A 20355-nucleotide genomic window follows, 5' to 3' on the forward strand; every position below is an offset into this window, starting at 1 on the left:
TACAAAGGGGGACAGAACACGTGACAGAACAATACCAATACAATGCAAAACATGAGGGGATTGAGGGCCCTGCTCTTTCGAGCTTACAATCTAGGAGGGAGGGGATGGTGGCACAGGAGGAGATAGCTGTTGGGGATGGAGTGGTAGGAAGAGTGGAGGAGGTCGGCAAGTTAGCAGGGGGTGGGGTAGGCTTCCCTGAAGAGATCGGTTTTCAGGGTGCGCCTAAAGGAGAGGAGAGTAGGTGATAATCTGATGGGTTGGGGCAGAGAGTTCCAGAGGATGGGTGACACCCTGGAGAAGTCCTGGAGGCGGGCATAGGAGGAGGAGACCAGGGAACTAGAGAGAAGGAGGTCTTGTGAGGAGCGGAGTATGCGTGCTTGGTGGTACTTGGATATTAGGTCAGTGATGTAGTTCGGGGCAGTATGGCGGACAGCTTTGTACGTCATTGTTAGGATTTTGAATTTGATCCGTTGCTCAATCGGAAGCCAGTGGAGGGATTGGCAGAGGGGGGTGGCGGAAACGGAGCGGTTGGAAAGGTGAATGAGTCTGGCAGCCGTATTCAGGATCGACTGAAGCCGGGATAGCCAGCAGCGAGGCAGGCCAGTGAGGAGGGAGTTGCAGTAGTCGAGTCGTGATATGATGAGGGAGTGGATGAGCTGTTTAGTGGTTTCTGGAGTTAGGAACGCGCGTATTTTGGCGATGTTGCTGAGGTGGAGTCTGCACGAGTTTGTTAAAGATTGGACTTGGGGCTGGAAGGATAGGTTGGAGTCCAGAATGACACCAAGTACTCTGGCCTGCAGGGCGGGTTTGATGGTGGCGTTGTTGGATGTGATGGAGAAGTCAATGGGGGGTGGTGTCCGGGCTGGGGGGAAGACAATAAACTCTGTTTTGGAGAGGTTCAGTATAAGGAAGTGGAGCGACATCCAGTCTGATATGTCGCTCAGTAGGTGTGTGATTCGGGCGGAGACCGAGGGGGTGAGGTGGGGGGTTGAGAGATAGATTTGTGTGTCGTCGGCATAGAGGTGGTAGTTGAAGCCGTGAGAATGTATGAGTTGGCCAAGGGAGGAGGTGTAGATGGAGAAGAGAAGGGGCCTGAGGACAGAGCCTTGAGGGACCCCAACAGAGAGGGGGAGTGAGGGGGAGGTGGTAGCATTATAGATAATGCTGAAAGAGCGTTGTGACAGGTAGGACAAGAGCCAGGAGAGAGTAGAATCTCTGAGGCCGAGGGAGTGTAGTTTTTTGAGGAGGAGGGGGTGGTCGACTGTGTTGAAGGCCGCAGATAGGTCAAGGAGTAGGAGCACTGAATAGTGGCCATTAGCTTTGGCGGTTAGCAGGCCGTTGGAGAGTTTGAGTAAGACCGTTTTGGTGGAGTGTAGGGGACGGAAGCCGGACTGTAGGGGATCGAGGAGGTTGTTCTCGTTGAGGTGAGTGCATAGGCGGGTGTAGACTAGGCGCTCGAGGAGTTACTATATTGACACATACATGTCTTTGATGCTAATTAGCCAATAGGGATTATTCAAAGTGGGTACTGACATGCGAGAGCATTATATAATGCAGTGCTATACATTCATTTCCATTAGTTAGGACAAATGTTTTAGCTGCCAGGTTACTTCCTACAATCCGCCCATTTATTATACCCTGATCATGCACTGGGTATCCTTTGGACATACATACCTTAATCAGCTGGTCAAGTCCATCCCGACTGAGGGCACAGTGTGTCTGTTCACATACTCCACAGCAGTCACTGGTTCTCTGCTTTAGCTCAAAGCCCTGAAAAGAATAATAAACAGTAACTGAATTGTTTGCATCTGTCCAGTACACACAACATAGATGCAGAACTAGGACGTATTCCTATGCTCAAAGCTAGCTTTTAAACAAATTTGTGCTCTGCCTATGCAGAGAAATGCAGCATGTTCCCTTTATCCCCTCATGTCCATATTCACCTTCCTTCCACTTTCCCTCTGCTCCATTCAGCTGCCAGAAGGGCCAACAGCCGTGTGTAAGCTCAAGCCAGAGATCACACGCTGTTGACTGTCTTCCTGCCCCTTGTAACAGTACCAGTGGCACTACTCTTCCATACTCACAAGTAACAAGTATTTACATTGCTCCTGGTGGCTGAATAGAGTGGCAGGGGGAGTGGAGGCTGAGTGAAGGTGAGTATGTGCTGCTGGGGACCAGAGTCCCTTGATGGTCAAATAAGAAGTTCATTTTAATTGCTTCTGTAATCCCACAGTTCCAAACTGAAGACATTGTCAATGCTTGAAATTATGACTACACACATGTATAGTCTTACAGAAACAACCCTTAATAATTGATTGCTGCTGATTTTAGAAGGCTGGAGCATATATTATGGTTTTCTTGCATTGTCAAAGATTCACCATAACCATTCTTCTCCCGTACATTTATAAATGTATTAGATAACGGCCATGAAAAGACGATTCAGAGCATGAAAATATACTCTTAAAAGAATTGAATATTTTTTTATATATTTCCTTTTATTATGTTCAGAAGAGAAAAATAAAATGGTTTTACTTCGAGTGACTCAAATCTGATACATTACATACAACAATTCAGATTTTACATATCCAGCCTGGCTCCTGTTTATTTGTTTTTTAGGATATGCTTAACTGTTCTGTTTAAGAAAAAGTTCTTGTTTACAAAGCTCAATAGTCCAAGCTGATATTTTTACACAAAAGAAAGGTCCCATAGAGTACAAATATTAAACAGGCTCATGGCAGCCAAAATTGCAAATTGAGAAATCTGTCATCTGAGCTACTCCAGATTTGCTCTATGGGAGATTATGCTTATATGTTTACTCTTGCAGCAGTATACAAAAGAGTCTACCACAAGATATTTTTAATGGCTTGGTAGCATGCTATTAACTGCATGTTGCAAATAGCTCCATCGGGAATACAATGAAATTAATATATTGTAAAATAGGTGTTGGTCAGCATTATCCTGCTATTCTGTAAAATATTTATGAGAAGCTAAGCATTAAGGGGTAGTAGTAATGGTACTATAGTATTGAGTGGAGCTACAAACATATCATACAAGACTGATATTGTATGAAAAGGTTTAAATAACCTAGTAAAATCTCCAATGTTGGCTGTTTAACCCCTATGGGGAATTGGTGAAGCCACTCTCTCTATCATGTAACAGTACACAGACCTAGCTACTGGCTGCAAGACTCTAGCACTGTCACATGGAAAGAGGTTACATGCTCCCCATACCCAGGTGCACTAGATATTGTCACTGGATAAAACAGAGGAAGAAACAGAGAGGGAGTGTAGGCAAGGTGAGTATCAGTGTGTTGGAGGGTCCTTTTTGTAAAGACTCTCTCACTTTGCCTTGTAAGTTGGCTGTAGACATTAGATAATGGCCAGAGATGTACATGGATGGTCCTATTGTCCCACAATGTATCCTGGGCCAATTTTTTTCTTAAAAGAAACAATATATCTGCCTGTTATGGAAAGTGTATGAGGGGTTGACCTGTGCACTGACTGCCCCAGGACCATATAATACAATAGTGTCCAAACCTGCCCAATCATTTTGGCTGTTTTATTGTGCATTACTCCACAGCCATTGGTTTATCAATTAGAAACTGTAATGACTATGAGCAACTTTAAATACAAAGCAATGTAATTCAAGCAGTTAATTGCAGAACTCATAGCAGACATGTTAGACTCTAGAGATTGCTGTCAACCAGTACTTACCACTGAGCACTGTACATTGCACTGTACAGGTGTACATTGTATCTCTATCCCTGCAGGGTTGCTGGCATTTTGTGAACACACACAGTTCTGGCACTTATCAGAGTACACTGGAGCTCCAGGCTGTAGATATATGATGCAGCATTACTTAACCATGCATACAACCACATAGTATACAGTACTGTTTATCATTATAGCTAGAAAGCACAGGTGTTATTGGTTATATTTGAACAATAATTATTTTAAAGGCATAATTTCACCAATATAACTTCCTTCACTTTCCCTGCTTAGAGTGATTAAATAATCATGGTAGCATTGCACATACTGTGCATATAATGATGCCAACTGTAGACTGTGCATTAGGAACCTAAACCTACAGCTTCTGTGTTCAATGAGGGTTTTAATTCATTGGGAATATGTACAGATAATCAGAGGCTTCCAGATGAGATCATATCATATATTATAATGTAGTCTAGGATGTAGATACCACACTTTATTGTTTAGAAAACAGTCCCAATGTGAAACATGTGCTTTATTTTTATACTAAATTACATGCCTGCTTACTAAAGAGGTCCAATTTTCCAAGATCAGCAAATATATATATATATATACATATACTGTATTGCCAAAAGTATTGGAACACCCCTGCAAATCACTGGAATCAGGAGTTCCAATTACCTCCATGGCCACAGGTATCTAAAATCAAGCACCTAGCATGCAGACTGCTTCTACAAACTTTTGTGAAAGAATGGGTCGCTCTCAGGAGCTCAGTGAATTCAAGTGTGATGCCAGTAAAGTTCATGTGCGTGTAAAGACAGGCATCCAAATACTTTTGGCAATATAGTATATATCAATATATGAATGTATCTAAAGCTCACTACTGCAATGGAGCTTTGAAACAGAAATGGAAACTGAAGCTCCACACCTCTGCTAAGAGGTCCAGATACAACTTTATTTCAATAAAAGTCAGGGGGACAATCCAAAACATAGCCAATGTGCTTTGGGGGTCCAAAAACACCCTTCAGCAGGGTTAGGAAAAGCATAGGGACATCTTAATATCAATATCGGGGTCATAGTTAACACCAAATAGCAAGGAGTATTGGATGCATTAAACATTATGTCAGGTAGCATTGAACAGATAATCAATATATGAAAACTTCACACATATGTGAGAATATGAATAATAAAACATACCATTTCAGTTCATTAATTGGGTAAAAACCAGTAATTTATTAACCCAATTGATCAACTGAAATGGCAGGGAATGAGGGATTTCTTTGTCTGACACTAATTGCATCCTAATAAATCATAGGAGTATCACATTGGCTACTCTGTCTATATCTATCTATCTATCTATCTATCTATCTATCTATCTATCTATCTATCTATCTATCTATCTATCTATCATGATTAGATATCATTAGTTTATATTTGGGTAGTAGTTGAATGGGGTGGACAAGAATTATTCTGGCACAAGGGCGCTATGTCCAGTACTGTGGTTTTGCTATGAGCTCTTGTGTTAGAATGGTAAACACTGCTGGTTTGAAATGGTTTTTGCTGTCAGTTTTTGTGACACATGTAATATACACCATATCAGTCTTATCCTGTGGTTTATATTATCTACAGGTGTTTTATTTTTGTTCTTACCAAGTATTCTGCCTGTTCATGCACACAGACCTTCTTCCTCACTGCAAAAGAACAGAGCAAATAAAGAAAACATATATTTAGATGCAGTATATATCAATAGTAAGTCCAGGGTTGCTGCACTCCATCTTCTTTGTTCAAAGTAATCACAATGTGCATAAAATCAGTATCAGTGCTCCATTACAATGCACGTATTCAGATTGGACGTCCTTTCTCAGGGTAGGAATACGCACAAACAAGATTACAGAGCTTAAAGTGGAGTTCCATCCAAAAGTGAAAGCTCCACTTGTTTGCCTCCACTGCCATTTTTGGGGGGAGTTGGGAGCAGATACCTGGTTTTGACAGGTACCCACTCCCACTTCTGGATCAGTTCACCATGCAAAAGTGAGCAGGAAGTTCGGCCCCCCTCCTTCCTCCTGTAGTCTTCTGAGACACTTCACAGGTCCCAGAAGACTGCCAGACAAATCAGGATGCTCAGCACACCTCACGCATGCGCAGAGGGCACCCGGCTGTGAAGCCGCAAGCTGTTATCATTACCATCTATCTACCATCGGCAACTGAGACGGTTCTCTTCTAAGATTAGTGAGTGAATATCCCCTAGTATTCAATTTACCGGTACTCTCCATTTCACCTAACATTTGATCTATTAGGTCTTCGTCTGTAACAACTTTCTTAACCAGCAAAAATTTATTGTGTGGTATTGATTTAAACACACCCGACAGGTGAAAACTAGTAAAGTGAAGCAATTTATTATGGTCAGATGGTTTAGTATACGAATCACTTATCCATTTCTCTCCCTTTTCTGATATCCATGTATCGAGAAAAGGAATAGAAACTTTATCACGTCATGTGAATTTAGAAATTCAAAACCAAACTATTTAGATATTTAGCAAATACATGTAAGGACTAGCTGTCACCACCCCATACTGCAGAAATATTGCCAATAAAGTGATATCAATATAAGCAATAATCTAGAAATTAAACATTAGGGAATATATAAGAAATCTCAGTCATATTCATAAACAAAATTAACATATGAAGGGCAAACATGTGAACCCATCGAGGCACCTCGTACCTGAAAAATGTTAATCCTTAAAGAGAAAATTATTATTTTTCAAAATCAACCTCAATAAATCCATAAGGAACTCAATCTCGGCACAACTATACAAGTTAGATGCCACAAGAAGCCATTGACATAAAACTATACCCAAATCATGTGGGATATTAGTATGAAAACTAGATACATATGTCTCAAATGACTAGCTTGCAATATTTTTCATATGTAACACCCTGCTAATATTCAGACTGCAGGATGCTAAAGGAGACACAAGGTGGTAGTGTCCTGCAACTCAGTGGCACATACTATGGTGAAAAGCTTTATGGATGTTGTAAGCTGAATCGCAGAACTTTGTTGGAGGGCAGTGAATTAGGGGACTAGATTTCCCAGGGGAGGTAACATGTGGGTAGAGGCATATAAATATACAAGCACAGGAACAGGGGCAGGAAGAGAGCTGGGAGAGATCTGGAAGGAAGGTGTGAGGAGAAAGTTGTGCAGAATACCGGGGGACAGGACCAGGTTGAAGTGAAAGAGCGGAATAAGTGGGAGGAATAGCCGACCACTGACATCGCCAAAGGATCTGGAGAGCTAAGCAGTCGGCCAGTGATCCAGAGTGCTACAGTCACTAACGAACTCTGAAGGAGGAACCGCCAGGCTGCTGGGGGCCCCCATCTACAGCAAGAATATCAGTGACTGGGACGATGCCACAGATCATGTGAGAGAGTCCATATTTCCAGCCAATTAAGTTATAACTGACATTCTCTTGCATCAACAATTCTCTATCTAGTTACTGACATTGTTCACAAGTTACATACAGTATGATGAGGCCTAGTTCACCCGGCCTACTAGTAAACACATCTCCAGCATAATCCAGTCATCAGAGCCTGCTTCAGTGTCCGCCCTCTGCAGGCCAAGCACTGATCACTGTATTAGGCTACGTTCACACTAGCGTTGTGTGCAGGTGGTAGAAAGGCATTTGGGAAGCGTTTTTACCGCTTCCCAAACGCCTCGGTCAATTCTGCACATTGCACCACATGGTGCTGTTCTAACAGGAGCGTTAGCGTCGCATCGCAGCAAAACGGACGCCTCTGGTTGAGTCAGGAGGCAATGAAGCCTACTATTCTAGTCTATAGTGCCGCTCCGCAAACGCTCGGCCGGCGTTTGCGGTGCGGTTGCGACGCGGTTGTGGGGCGTTCGCGCAGCGGTAACACCATTCAAACTTCATTATAGGCGTTTGTAGGGTGTTTTTAACACTCGGAAAATGCCTAGCAACCGCCGCTGAACCTTGCATGCGGAGTTTGTGGAGCGTTTGCCAAGCGTTGAAAGACGCTCTGCAAACGCCGGACCAACGCTTGCCAAGCGCTATAGGGGCGTTTGGCAAGAGTTGGTAAAACAGTCAAGTGTGAACGAGCCCTTAGTATCACTGGTTCCCACAAAGTGTCAGTGAGTGTAAAAATGTCCACCGCAACATCGCAGTCCTGCTATAAGTTGATGATCAGAAAGGACATAAGGACAAGGCTGAAAAGGACATAAATTTAATTTGTGTGCAGCATTGCATGACTGCGCAATTGTCAGTTAAAGTAATGCAGAGTCGTAACGCAAAAAATGGCCTGGTCAGGAAGGGGGGTAAATCTTCAGTGACTTACTAAGAGAGATAAGTTTTATTATATGCATGCCTATAATTTTGTGCTTCTTTACTGTGCTCATACTCAACTCTAATAAAAACACAGTGTCTGTTCACTCTAACTTGTGTGAGTCTATTTTCTGGTAATTTTGAGAGAGTTTACTCTGGCCAGAAGCATATGGTGGTGTCAGCAGGGTTTGGGATTTCGGAGTGGGGTCAAAAGTGACAGGGATGCTGTAAAACAAAATCAGCTGTATTCTGTATATATAATGTACCCTGTAGGAGAAAAATTCCTATTTAGATATCTCTGCTACAGGAGCACATGCTGATTTCATGACAGCCACTATGGGGTTTATTTACTAAAGCTGGAGAGTCCAAAATCAGACTCCCTTCTGCATAGAAACCAATCAGCTTCTAACCTCAGCTTGTTCAATGAAGCTTTGGCAATGAAACCTGGAAGCTGATTGGTTTCTATGCAGAAGTGAGTCTGATTTTGCACTCTCCAGCTTTAGTAAATAAACCCCTATGTGTCTCCCAGTCGGATGTATAGAATCCTTATATATTTTAGGAAGGATCTAAAAAAAAATCAGTTTAACAGGATATTTCAGAATAAAATATGTATTAGTTTCATTATCAATAATATCATGATTTAAAACCTTAGTTATATGCTTTAAAATGTTTTGTACCATAACAATGGGGCTAATCTGTACAGGAGAATACACAATATTATCAGATAATTGTCTAATAACTTCCTTCACATAATCAAACATATTTATCACAATAATAGAAAATAGAACCTCCCTTATCTGCTGGTTTGATAATAATATCTCACCAAGCAGATAGACAGTGTAAAGCTAGTATTTGTTCTCTAGTACAATTCCTAGGTAAAGTATGTGTCCATTCTTAGCCCTGCCTGCAACAAACAAGGAGACATCCGCCTCCACCTTTCTTATAAACAAATCAACTGCAAGATGTCAGTGGTAACACATAGCTTTTACTTTGTATACCAAATGATCGTCTAGACAAGGAAGATACAGAAACTGTTGATGATAAAGGGTGTCCAAGAAATAATTATTTAAGACAATTTTTTATAAAGTTGATATAATCCTGTTTAGGAATAAAGTGTTCATCCTTGCTTTAGGACAAAAATCCAATCCTTTATTCAAAACAGATAGTTCAATCTTACAGCTGAAATATTGTGTACAATATGCACGTCCGACATGATGTCTGTAACCTGGTTTTTCCCCGGGGTCACTGTGCCAGTTGTTTCTATGTCCCCAGTGCTTGCAGCCTCTCCTACATTGTCTACTCTCGGGGCACAGACTCCCAGTAAAAAACAAGAAGCAGTGGAACCCATCAGTGATGAATCAAAAGACACCATAAAGGAAGCTGTAGATTTATCTCTAATATCCTGACAGTTACTTCTGGAGAGAATCAATTGGAGAATCAGTTGTCATCTCTGTTGTGAAAAAATCGGATTCAGCCATTCCTAAACCCTATTAGTTTTATAATCCTCCTTGTCTCTCTGCAGTAATATCTGCTTCCTATTTTCAACATTCTTTTTATACATATTCAGTTTACAACATAAGTTGCACTTGAACTTACCACAAGTATATACAGTACAGCAGTGTCCCTCTGGTATGTCCCCAGTAGCTTCATAGCCAAGGTCACAGATAGGAGGATTGGTTGAGCATTTGTTGGGATCACATTCTGTTAATGAAAACAAAATAGTTCATAGAGAAATGGCCCAAGTTCCCTTTCCATGGATTTTCAGATTGTTTATTTATTGATTGTCAGCCTTTAGTAGGGCCTCAACTAATAAAAATGGAGTCAATAAAACTTATATGTGTTCTTCTAATTGTGTATATCGACTTTTCTCTTAGCTTTTACAAAGTAAGACTGTACAGTGATAACAGCTATCAATGGAAGTCTATTTTGTAATGGTACTCTGTCATGTTCAATATGATTTGCTTAGACTCAGAAGGTAAATGGTCTATGTATGCTTTAGACACAGCTCTACAGCTATGAACAGAATGACTACATAAATCATTTATGTCTCTACAATTTCTGCATGTCAACAAGCTATGTGTGATCAGTCCTTACAAGCAGTCCTTACAAGGAGCAAAAAGATAAATTATAAACTCACTTATTTTTTTAATTCTTTTTACAGTATTTAAACTACCAGTAAAGGGGAGCAGGCATTTACATTTGTATCTATTAAGAAAGTGTAGTTAAATGGAAGCTCATTACATTTTTAATACAGCTTCTAAATTACAGTCACCACCTTGTCCTAATCCAGAGACCTGCATTGTCAAAGATGTGATTTGTAAAAACTACGGGCAGCCTACCTCCCTTCTCCCTATGCCAAGTACTGGACCCTTGGCTGTCAGTAGGACAATCCTCACCACACAGGGATGGTGAAGAGGTGACCAAGCTGTCACAAGAACTGCAGAATTTAGACAGCTGGATGACGGAGTGCAATTTTAATTCTACAGTTTTCTCTCACAAATCCACATTTTATTTTTCTTTGGACTTTTGTATTAAATGTCACTATTACACATGGATGTATACTGTATATAAAATGAAAAAAAATGCACACACACTGTATATTCAAATGAGAAGCTGCTAATCTGCCTAAATATACATATCAAAAGCCAACTTTAAGGTGTAACTCCACTTTCATGGTGAAAACAATTAGCAAATAAAAAAACCTAATATAGCATATCCAATTGTAATTGAATGTTATTAGAAATTATCTTTCCTTTCATTTTGCAGAGCTGTAATCTTCTGTAAAATGCAATGCAATATGGCTACCTGGATGCATTCTGTACTCAGACAGTGTACAGAACTCCCCCAGAAATGTTATTTCCTGCTTGTGTGATTGGCTTACTGATTTTCCCAGAAGTCTGCACTGAGATACAAGACCCTGCATTTTCCTCATTGGATCCCTGAAGGTGCAGCAGCTAACTAATAATTATGAGACCACTCCCGTACAGATTCACTTTAGACATGGGCACAGACAAACAAAGAGCTAAATTTTAAGAATAACAAAAGGTAGAAACCTGCAACAAAGTTTGTTAAAATCCTTGCAATATACATTGATTACTCAGAGGGGAATGTTTTTTTTTTGTCAGCAAAAGTGGAGTTACTCTTTAATCATGGCATTTGGAAAGTAGCTAGTTTGTATACTTGAATCTGACTGTGAACAGTTATGTTTTTCTGCCCACACCCTATATAACATTGAGCTGGATTACAGTGCATCCAACATAGCAAAGCACCAAAGGTTTGCAATGTATCTTAGCAGATGAGCCTCTTTCCGGCCTTCAACATACTTAGTATAGATACGCTGGGGAGGAGGTATGGGCATATATAGTAACAAAAGATACTAATTATTTTAATGTTTTCTGGCAGATTAAAATAAAAGGCAATTTTATCTGCAGAAAATTGTTGCAGTTTTCTCAAGTTTATAATGTTGCGTTATCATGTTTCCATTTTACATAGAAAAACAATGCAAAGTGTTATTGCTTTGCTTACCATTCTACCTGGCTTTCAATTCTGTCCCAGTGGAGAGTGTGTAGGTGGAAGTATGGCAATCAACTATCCCCTCTGGAGTGGTATGCCATGTATTGAATGCAGCATTTGAACATTTCAATGTGACATTAGGCACCATAGATGTATAGTTGTGTACTAAGCCAAATAACTGACTACACCCTTTCATATGTAGTCTTAGGTAAGGAGACCAAATCACATACTAGAACTTGGAATTGTGTACCAAGCAAACCTTTTTAGTGCCTGTGTGAACATCACCTTATAGTAACAACAAAACAAGATGTACACAACACTTACTGCACACAGATGCATTGCAGCAGGGGTCCAAAGGATTGATCTGAGTATCAGCATAGAAACCTTCCAGATCACACTTGATGGGTTTCACCTTGGAACACTGGCGTTTCTGGCAAATGATGCCACTGCCACCTTCTCTGCAAACACATTTCTGGCAGTCAGACTGGAACTCTTCTCCAAACTGTGCAGGAAAACTCTTGTTAGTAATTTAGATTCCACTAGAGATTCTAGGGTACCGTTATGTGGTGGCAAAAAGGCAAGGAACAATAACCTATTTTAGAGTAGTTGTACACAAATTCAATGACATTATGAGCTTCAATCAAGCTGTACTTCCCAAGTTTTTTTTCTTCATACAGCAATCAAATTGAGATATGAGCACAAAAGTAATTAGCCCTCTACAGCATATTGTCTCCAGATTAGGTAGAATGATGCAGCGATAAGAATTGTCAATCTTAAATTCCTACACACCCATGAATACAGCACTAAATCAACTTAAAACTCTTTAGCCTAATTGGTAGCACTAGTATTTTGTATGCAGAGATAATACACTTCTATTTTTTTGTAATTAAAATGCAAAAAAAACCTAAAACAGAACAGAACCAGAAAAGCTAATTTGAAGATTAATTAATTTCCATTTAAATAGGATGAATACCCAATTGTAGCAGAACAGACTAGGGTCTTGGTCGCCAGTCACTCAGGCTTGAAAACAGATCAATGATTTAGATAGAAAATGTGATTTGGAAAGGCATTAAAACTGTCTTATTAGACAGAAATACTTTGGGAAGCAGGAGAATGATACAAGCAGCTTTGGCACTATGCTATACAAGCAATGTAAGCTTTAGTGTTAATATCAGAAAAGCACAAGAGAAAAAAATTTGATCCATACTAGGACATACCTTCCGTGGTATCCTGTCAGGTCCAACGCATCCTGAAAGAAAGACTCTGTTAGATTCATAACCATTCCTTCAGTTTCTGTCAAATTGATCATCAGGTAATAAATGAAGGCCAGGGAAGAAAGATTTTCTAATGATTACTTCATTAAAAATGAAGTATTATTTATTTGAGGGAACCATAAGTTCCGCCTCTGCCCATTGTCCTATACCCTCTGTGACTACTCCAATTTGTTCATGTAGGGTATCACACTTACTGTTCTTTGACTTGAGGTGCTTACTATTCCTTCTTATTGTAATGTTTTATAATATTGTAACCAAATACAGAGAATGCTTAGGTAGGTGGGGTACTATTTAGCAGCCAATGATAATTTACAAGTTAAAGTGATGAAATTGAAGTGCACATCTGATTGGTTGTCATAAGTGAAACTTCCACTCTTACATGTACCTTTTTATGTGTGAATAACAAAGGATAGTGCTTTTGCTGATTGGAAGCAACTCAGCTAAGCTTTGCTATGCTCCAAACAGGCAGCAGATACAATAGTTATGTGACCTAATTAATGCTATACAAAAATACTACTGAGCTAAAGGCTGTCTGAAAGATGGAACACTTACTCAAATAATCATTCACATTTTACATAATCCAGTGTTGCTGTCATAGCATCCCTGGATGGGCCTGCAGCTTCTTGACAGTTATTCTGCCTTGTGCAGACTATCCCTAAGAACTACAAATCTACAGCAACAACGGATCACGTATATGAATTGTGTCTCTCTGAATAATAGGAGCATGCTAAATAAAATATCTGTAGGGTCTATCATTGGTGAGGGAGGGCAAGCAAGGCAAAGCAACCGCCTCTCTTCATCGACCCTACTGCTTATACTCAGCTTTGCTCTCCCACTCCTATGTTAATTCACCCGAGCTAACACAAATATCTGGCACTTTTGTAAATGAAGGAGCATATGACTCAATCCCCTTCCTACCATAATGCATCATTGGTTGCCTCAAAAACTAATTGCAAAGCCTGAGAGTTGTCATGGGGCAGGGATCCTTAACTCTGTATATGCTCCTACAAGTACAATTTGGGGTTTAAAGAGAGTTTCATCACATTAATCTGGTGGACATACAGTGGGGTAGTGAAGAGAAGGTGAATATTAGAAGAATGGGTGGGGGGATAATACTCAAACTGTAACTATGGGCAATATGAAATATGACAGTAGTCTGTCAACTACATAATGAAGTCTGTCATTATTTAGCACAGCAGTTTTTGTTTTTATGAGTACTCCATTGCAACATAGTTAGTTTTATTACCTGTTGATCATGCCAGTAGATCCATTACTTCTTTTTTTTTAACAGGGCAACAACATTGTTCCTTCTGCAATGAAACTACACTGCACTGTTGTCACCCTGTGGATAAGGTAGTCTTGGATATTCATAATATTATAGAAGATTTGTGGCATATAAGAGAATATTTCCCCCTTATTTTGTATATCTCAACATTGCTGTGCATTTAGATGCCCTTTGACAGACCATGACTACTTACCACATGTAGATACACAAACATCCAGTGCAGGGCTGAATGGCATTGTACCCCCAGGGCAGAAACATCCTTCAGTCACACGTTTATCATCCTTCATTAATGATTGTTCTTCTGGACTGGAAGATAACATGTATTAGGATTAAATTAATAGTTCTGTGCAGTGGCCCACTGCATCACAGTTTAGAGCATTAAGGTGCCATTTAAAATAAACACAGTATGTGCATACATATACATACATGTACATGTATGACTGTGTTTATCTAAATAACAATGTTTTTATATAAAAAGAAAAAGACCATTTTATTTGTCAGTAGTGCTATAGTGTCATGTACATATAGAAAACCTGGACTGCAACTAAATGGACAGCATAGCTCATAAACCCAACCCAAATACCTTGCTTTCCATAGCTTTGCAAATACTGGAAGAACAATCTTTAGATGGTGATTGTTTTCACCCTTCCATGTTTGCTAAGTACATCGATAAGGCATTGTTTTTAACATAGTGGTGACATTGGATTCTCACATGGTTTGAACCCAAGATCTGTTCAATTCTTTTCTTTCTACAGCTGTGTTTTAGTATCTGCACAGCAGGATTGTCGTACCAACACAAGTGATGTGCGATCTTTCCTGCTGTTATGACAATGGGGGAAGACTCTCCTGCACCCCCCTCCCCACAATTCACAGATTAGGTGAACCAGCCAATTGTTGGCCAGTGTGTAACCAGCTTTACATTATGTCACCACCTGGTACTCCATTGTATACATTTTTCTGATCTCCCAGAAACTTCCTGGTTATTTGTACCTTCACTATCCCTGCAGAAGGCCCCTGTATATTCTCTGCTTCTGTCAAAATAAGGTGTTTTTACCTTGGTCTCCTTGATCTCAGCTTTTTCTCTAGTTCCCCAGGGCCCTGCAATCTAGATAGTTTTTATATTAATTTGTGTCTCCTGTCTAACTATGAGTTTTATTTGGTCAGCATTGTTTATTGTCTTGCACCTCTATTCTCTGTACTGCCACCTAGCTCATTACTATCCCCTGCTTTCCATGTAGCTCACCCTGTATGATATCTCTTGAGTATCACTTGTGTCCTCATCATCAGTGTTTACTGTACTTTCTTTCCCCTGGATATGCCCTTGTCTCTTGTCTGTAGTAGCTGCCAGCAAGGCAATCACAACAGGAGCAGAACGGAAGTTGTCTGCACTGCAAAAACTGCTCAGAAAGACCAGACTCTTTCAGTCCTTTGCAGTTCAGTGGGCATCATCCATCACTGGCTGGCAACACTGACCATTTTTGTTCGTCTGTTTCATGTGTACTTCAGTTCCAGAGCTATTTGCAGTGATTAAATTATATCTGACCTAGAACCTGATTTAACATGTATTTTCCTCTGTCACGTTAGCCCCAGTCTACCACCCTCCAAATCTGTTAGCCGCACTCATCATTGTTGTAATTTAATGCAGTGTTCCAAGCTCATCATCCTTGTACAATGATCATAAGTTGACTAGGCATTCAGTACATATACACTTACATGGTCTGGCAAGTTCTCAGTACAGCTGAACCACATGCGTTGTAGACTTGGTGAGAAGGACACTCCATGGCTAAATGATAAGCAATAACATATTTAAGTTGTCTGTGTTGTCAAATGTATTAATGCTGGGACAGTACTGAACTGTTGCTTGCGTTCTTAACTGAGTAAACAGTTTGCATTTTGATTTGACTATCTCTTCCAATAGTTAGGGAGTACCACAGTGTTTATCTGATTTATGCACCCCCTACTATTTTGATATTTCTACATTTCCTACACTGTGTTAACTATATGCTATTATATTCCATCCATAACATGCTGCAATTTAATCTTTGTCTATAATCTTGTGACATAGTAAGGAAGTTAAATACCTTTTTATCTACTAAGTGAAGCATCTGCATCTACCTTATCTTTTTGGCACACAATTTTATTCAACATTTTAAGTCCACATCTGAGTATAACAAGTTACACAAATAAAGCATTCAAAAAGAAACTTACAACATTCAGAAGCTTGGCTTCTCCAGTCAATACAAATTCCCTGATCTCCACAGAGCAGAGCATAGTGCTGCAAACTGGTGCATGGCATGTTGGAACTGGCACCATGGCAGCTATCAAAAACACAGGCTTGGTAGTAATCATTTGGTGGGATTGTGTTATGGCATTTCTGAAAAATTCTTTTAAGGGAGAAGGAACACAAGAAAAAAGACAATTACATTCTCATTGACCAGTAAAACATTTTCTATAACTATGCAAGGGAAATGTAACTCTTCTTTTTTGTCTGCCTGTAGACATGCAATATCTAAAGATAAATACTATATTATTGCACTATAATTTTGGCCTCTCAGAAATTTAATTTGAAAACAAGTCCAGCATTATTCATAGAGCTTGGCTCCCTATCAGATAAATAACTGAGAGGAAATATTGAAACAGCAATACTTATTAGTAATCAATTTTCTAATGAGTATGAAGGGGGGGAGCGACTCTTGTGCTAGGCTCCATTCATAAAGCTAAATAGTTTCAACTACTCCTTGAGCAGAGGCTGAATAATAAAAAAACAAATCTCATCACTGTGTGTCCCTTGGGTAGATTATCCCTTTTAATTTGTCAAGGAGACCACTGTCACCAAGACAGAAAATTATATCTAAAATGTTCATATGGCATCTGTAGATTATGTGCACTTTGCACTATGACACATAAAGGTCTATAACAATTTGGTGAGATAACTCATTTTAACTATATTAAGTAATATATTTAGAGGAAAAAACAGCCATTTGTTCTGACACATCTACAAAGAGAATTGCAGATTGTAAATGCTTACGGTCCCATTATGAGTTCACACAATGGTGATGGTGGGCAGACAACAGACGGTTTCGTGGTTGGAGTGGGTTGTGTAGGCTTATGTTGATCACATGTGGGCTTATTTGGGTCATGCACAATCCAGGTATCAGCCATAGCTGCACAGCTTGAAACAACCTCTCCACTGCTTGTTCTGCAATCATCTGTTTGGTCATTACTGCAAGTACCTGCATATGAACAAAATAACATAAATGAAAACTGGGAACGGGAATTATGCATACATAACCGTATCTGTAAGCCCATCCTTTATTTTACATTTTCTGTAGTTATGTGTATTCTATCATCCAGTTCCCATATAAGGTATACAAGACTACAAAAGCATGCAATAAAGTAATAGTTAATCAATAATCAAAAAATCAAAAACTAAATTAATAGGCTTCCTTAACTCAATGTACGTTAACAAATGTGTGGTAACGCAATTCACCAGACAAGTCCGAACGGGCCCTAAAGTAATCCTTTGGTTACCCTAATATAAGTAAATAAGTATACTTCTTCTTGGGTGCATTAGCAGGAACATTTCTTCACTAAAACCCAGGGCACCTAATTATGAAAATACTCTGCTGCTGCTTCTTTTGGTCAGTAAGAGTGTCTATCCCATTTAGTGAATTTTGTGAAGAGAAAGAAAAACATGGGCATTCAGAGCTTTGCTCAGTGTCTGCACAATTGAGAAAAGGAAAACATACTGTAATTTCAGGCATCGCTAAAGTTAGTCCCACAAAAATATGTGATGACCATGATTAGCTAATCTTTAGGTCTGGTACCCACACTGATTGACTACTGACCTTGTCTTGACGACACACGCCTATTAACTGCAGCCTGGTCCCAAAGCTAAGCACTCACACAGAAGACAAATTATAAGTGAAAAAGGGTTTCTTAGTGATCACCATGACTGAGGAATCATGGTGGTCACATGATCAAGAACCTCACATAGTGCTTCTCTGTCCTATTTCCATGAACTTAGGTTGGTAGCAGCCCAGTTGATGAGCTAAGAACTCTCCATGAAATGCTCAGCAGGCAGACTAAGAAGCATGACAATGCTCTCTCAGCAAGGGGAACCTGCCAGGAGCATGATAAGCAGGTTGAGAATACCAAGATCACATGCAATCTCTGTTGTATTTAAATGTCATTATCAAAATTTGAAATCAACAACAAATACATTTTTTTTCTTTTGCATAACTTTCATTGCACCTAACAAAAAGTGAAAAGGACAAGTGCACGTAAAAATATATCCAACTAATTCTCAAAATCTAAAAATGCCCCCATGTTTTAATTTTCTTTTACATTTTTCTCTGTAATCATTATATGACCTTAAAACACCATAAAAATCACTGATTGAATAATCAGGACACAAAGCTTACCACACTGTCCCTGTGTGTTTTTCCCAAAAACATTAGATGGTATTTTGACAGAGAAATCCTCCCCATTGAAAGTAACATTAGCCTTCAACTCAGGAATTTCCACAATATGATAAATGCCAACTTTATAAACTTTTACTCCATATTTCTTATAGGGCACACCAACGACTTCACCATTTACAACAACCTGCAAAAAAAAGAGTCAGACATTTTTAAATTTTTAATACTATAGATTAAATATCCCCTGTGTTTTTGTACAAAGAGGGAAGGGAGGTGTGCATATTATATGGCCAAAATTATATGAACACTCTACCTAAAGTGCACAGGTAATATTACAGCATATAAGGACATTTTAGACAAATGTACATTTTTAAACATCTGTCTACAGTTTGGGAGATGCTCTTATCGTCCTTGTTGGATATTTAAACTGTGCAATACATGTAAAAGGGAGTAGGGTTTATTTTTATGGGTTTTGTGTTTATTTTAATGATTTAAAAACTTTATTGGGACTGTCTACACTAAGAAACAGCCAGGCAGCTATTGTTTAGTGTTCAATATATATAATACATTATGCAAAAATGTATGCACGCACATCATCACCCCGTTTACTCCACATCTAGCCTAAGTTTGGGAGCAACACACAGTATATTTGTACATGATCTTACTTGGACATCGGTATGAGGCAAGCTCTTCTTTTTCATTTGGATTTCCTGAGTTTCGTATCGGATGATAACATTACGACTACAGGAGACACGATCTTTTGATCCACAGTCAAAGTTATCAACATAAATACCAAAATTATCTGTCTTCTTTTCTATCTCCTCCACCAAAGCATATGTACAGTTGCCTTGAAAACTGTAATATGTCCCATCAAAGGTGTTATAATGATCACCCCATCCAGAACAAACACCTGGATAACAAAAGAAATTATTCACATTAAAGTTGCTTAGCACAATCAAAGATTAAGTATTATGCGATTAGCCATATTTAGGAAATAAATTTAATTTGTGCATTCCTAAAGTGTTACTAAACCCACAACAGTAAAATCAGTCTGCATATGCAGTAAACTATGCTTGTTATACTCACGGTGGAACCTAAGAGGTTAACCTTCCCCATTGTGTAAAAAGACTGTTTGATCCTGTCTTTTATGATCCTTCCCTTCTTCTACTGTCCCCAATCCATCAGCTGATAGTACTGGGCTCTAGCAGTCACTCTGCACATGCTCATTTTAGGGTGTATGGCTAGAGAGGTTTCTTTTTCTTAGGGAGGGTGCATGTGATCATCACAGGGCCAATCACAATTGTCCAGACAGAGGGTCAGGGGTTATGCAGCCTCATTCGACAGTCAGAGCAGAATGAAACCTCTTCTTACAAGATTAAGCAGTGCTCAGCCAGACACTGATAGAAGCCACAAGACTGATATTTACTGCTGATGAGAAAAGGTATTTAGCAGTTTATATTTACTACAACAATTGCATTTCCATGTTGTGTGTACTCTAGGGGACCAGATATAGTGAATGCAGGGTCATGGGTTTTGTAACACTTTAACATACAAAGCTTAGGGGTTTACTTATCACTGTTTTTAATCAAGATTCACACAACTTTCATCCCTGAGTCACACATTTTCACCTAAGATTCAGTTAGAAAAATGTGTTAATATCGGAAGAAAGTTGTTTGACTCTTGGTTGAATTAATTGTTAAACAGACCACTACTCCTGAACTACTCTTCAGCAGATGGATATGAATAGTATCCACAACAATTATCTCAAAGATCCACAGTGGTACACAAGGGCTGTTATTGTTGAGAAAAACTCCTGAA

At 39.4% G+C, this 20355-nt stretch overlaps 1 protein-coding gene across 1 annotated transcript in view; it reads right to left on the reverse strand.

Annotated features, from left to right (window-relative positions):
• The window catches only part of LOC149445624 (uncharacterized), a 114638-nt gene that overhangs the window by 5439 nt on the left and 88844 nt on the right, over positions 1 to 20355 (reverse strand). The window contains exons 38-49 of the mRNA XM_089653507.1: positions 19203 to 19447; positions 18541 to 18724; positions 17145 to 17349; positions 16325 to 16500; positions 15830 to 15899; positions 14310 to 14422; positions 12775 to 12806; positions 11882 to 12059; positions 9641 to 9745; positions 5358 to 5398; positions 3714 to 3833; positions 1675 to 1770 (exon numbers count right to left, since the gene is read on the reverse strand). Coding sequence (XP_089509633.1) covers positions 1675 to 1770; positions 3714 to 3833; positions 5358 to 5398; positions 9641 to 9745; positions 11882 to 12059; positions 12775 to 12806; positions 14310 to 14422; positions 15830 to 15899; positions 16325 to 16500; positions 17145 to 17349; positions 18541 to 18724; positions 19203 to 19447 — 1565 coding nt within the window. The remainder of the gene's footprint in view (positions 1 to 1674; positions 1771 to 3713; positions 3834 to 5357; positions 5399 to 9640; positions 9746 to 11881; positions 12060 to 12774; positions 12807 to 14309; positions 14423 to 15829; positions 15900 to 16324; positions 16501 to 17144; positions 17350 to 18540; positions 18725 to 19202; positions 19448 to 20355) is intronic.

Source organism: Staurois parvus, unplaced genomic scaffold, assembly GCF_062004578.1.
Source record: "Staurois parvus isolate SC_StPar_1 unplaced genomic scaffold, SC_StPar_1.0 ptg000715l, whole genome shotgun sequence".
Classification (NCBI taxonomy): domain Eukaryota; kingdom Metazoa; phylum Chordata; class Amphibia; order Anura; family Ranidae; genus Staurois; species Staurois parvus.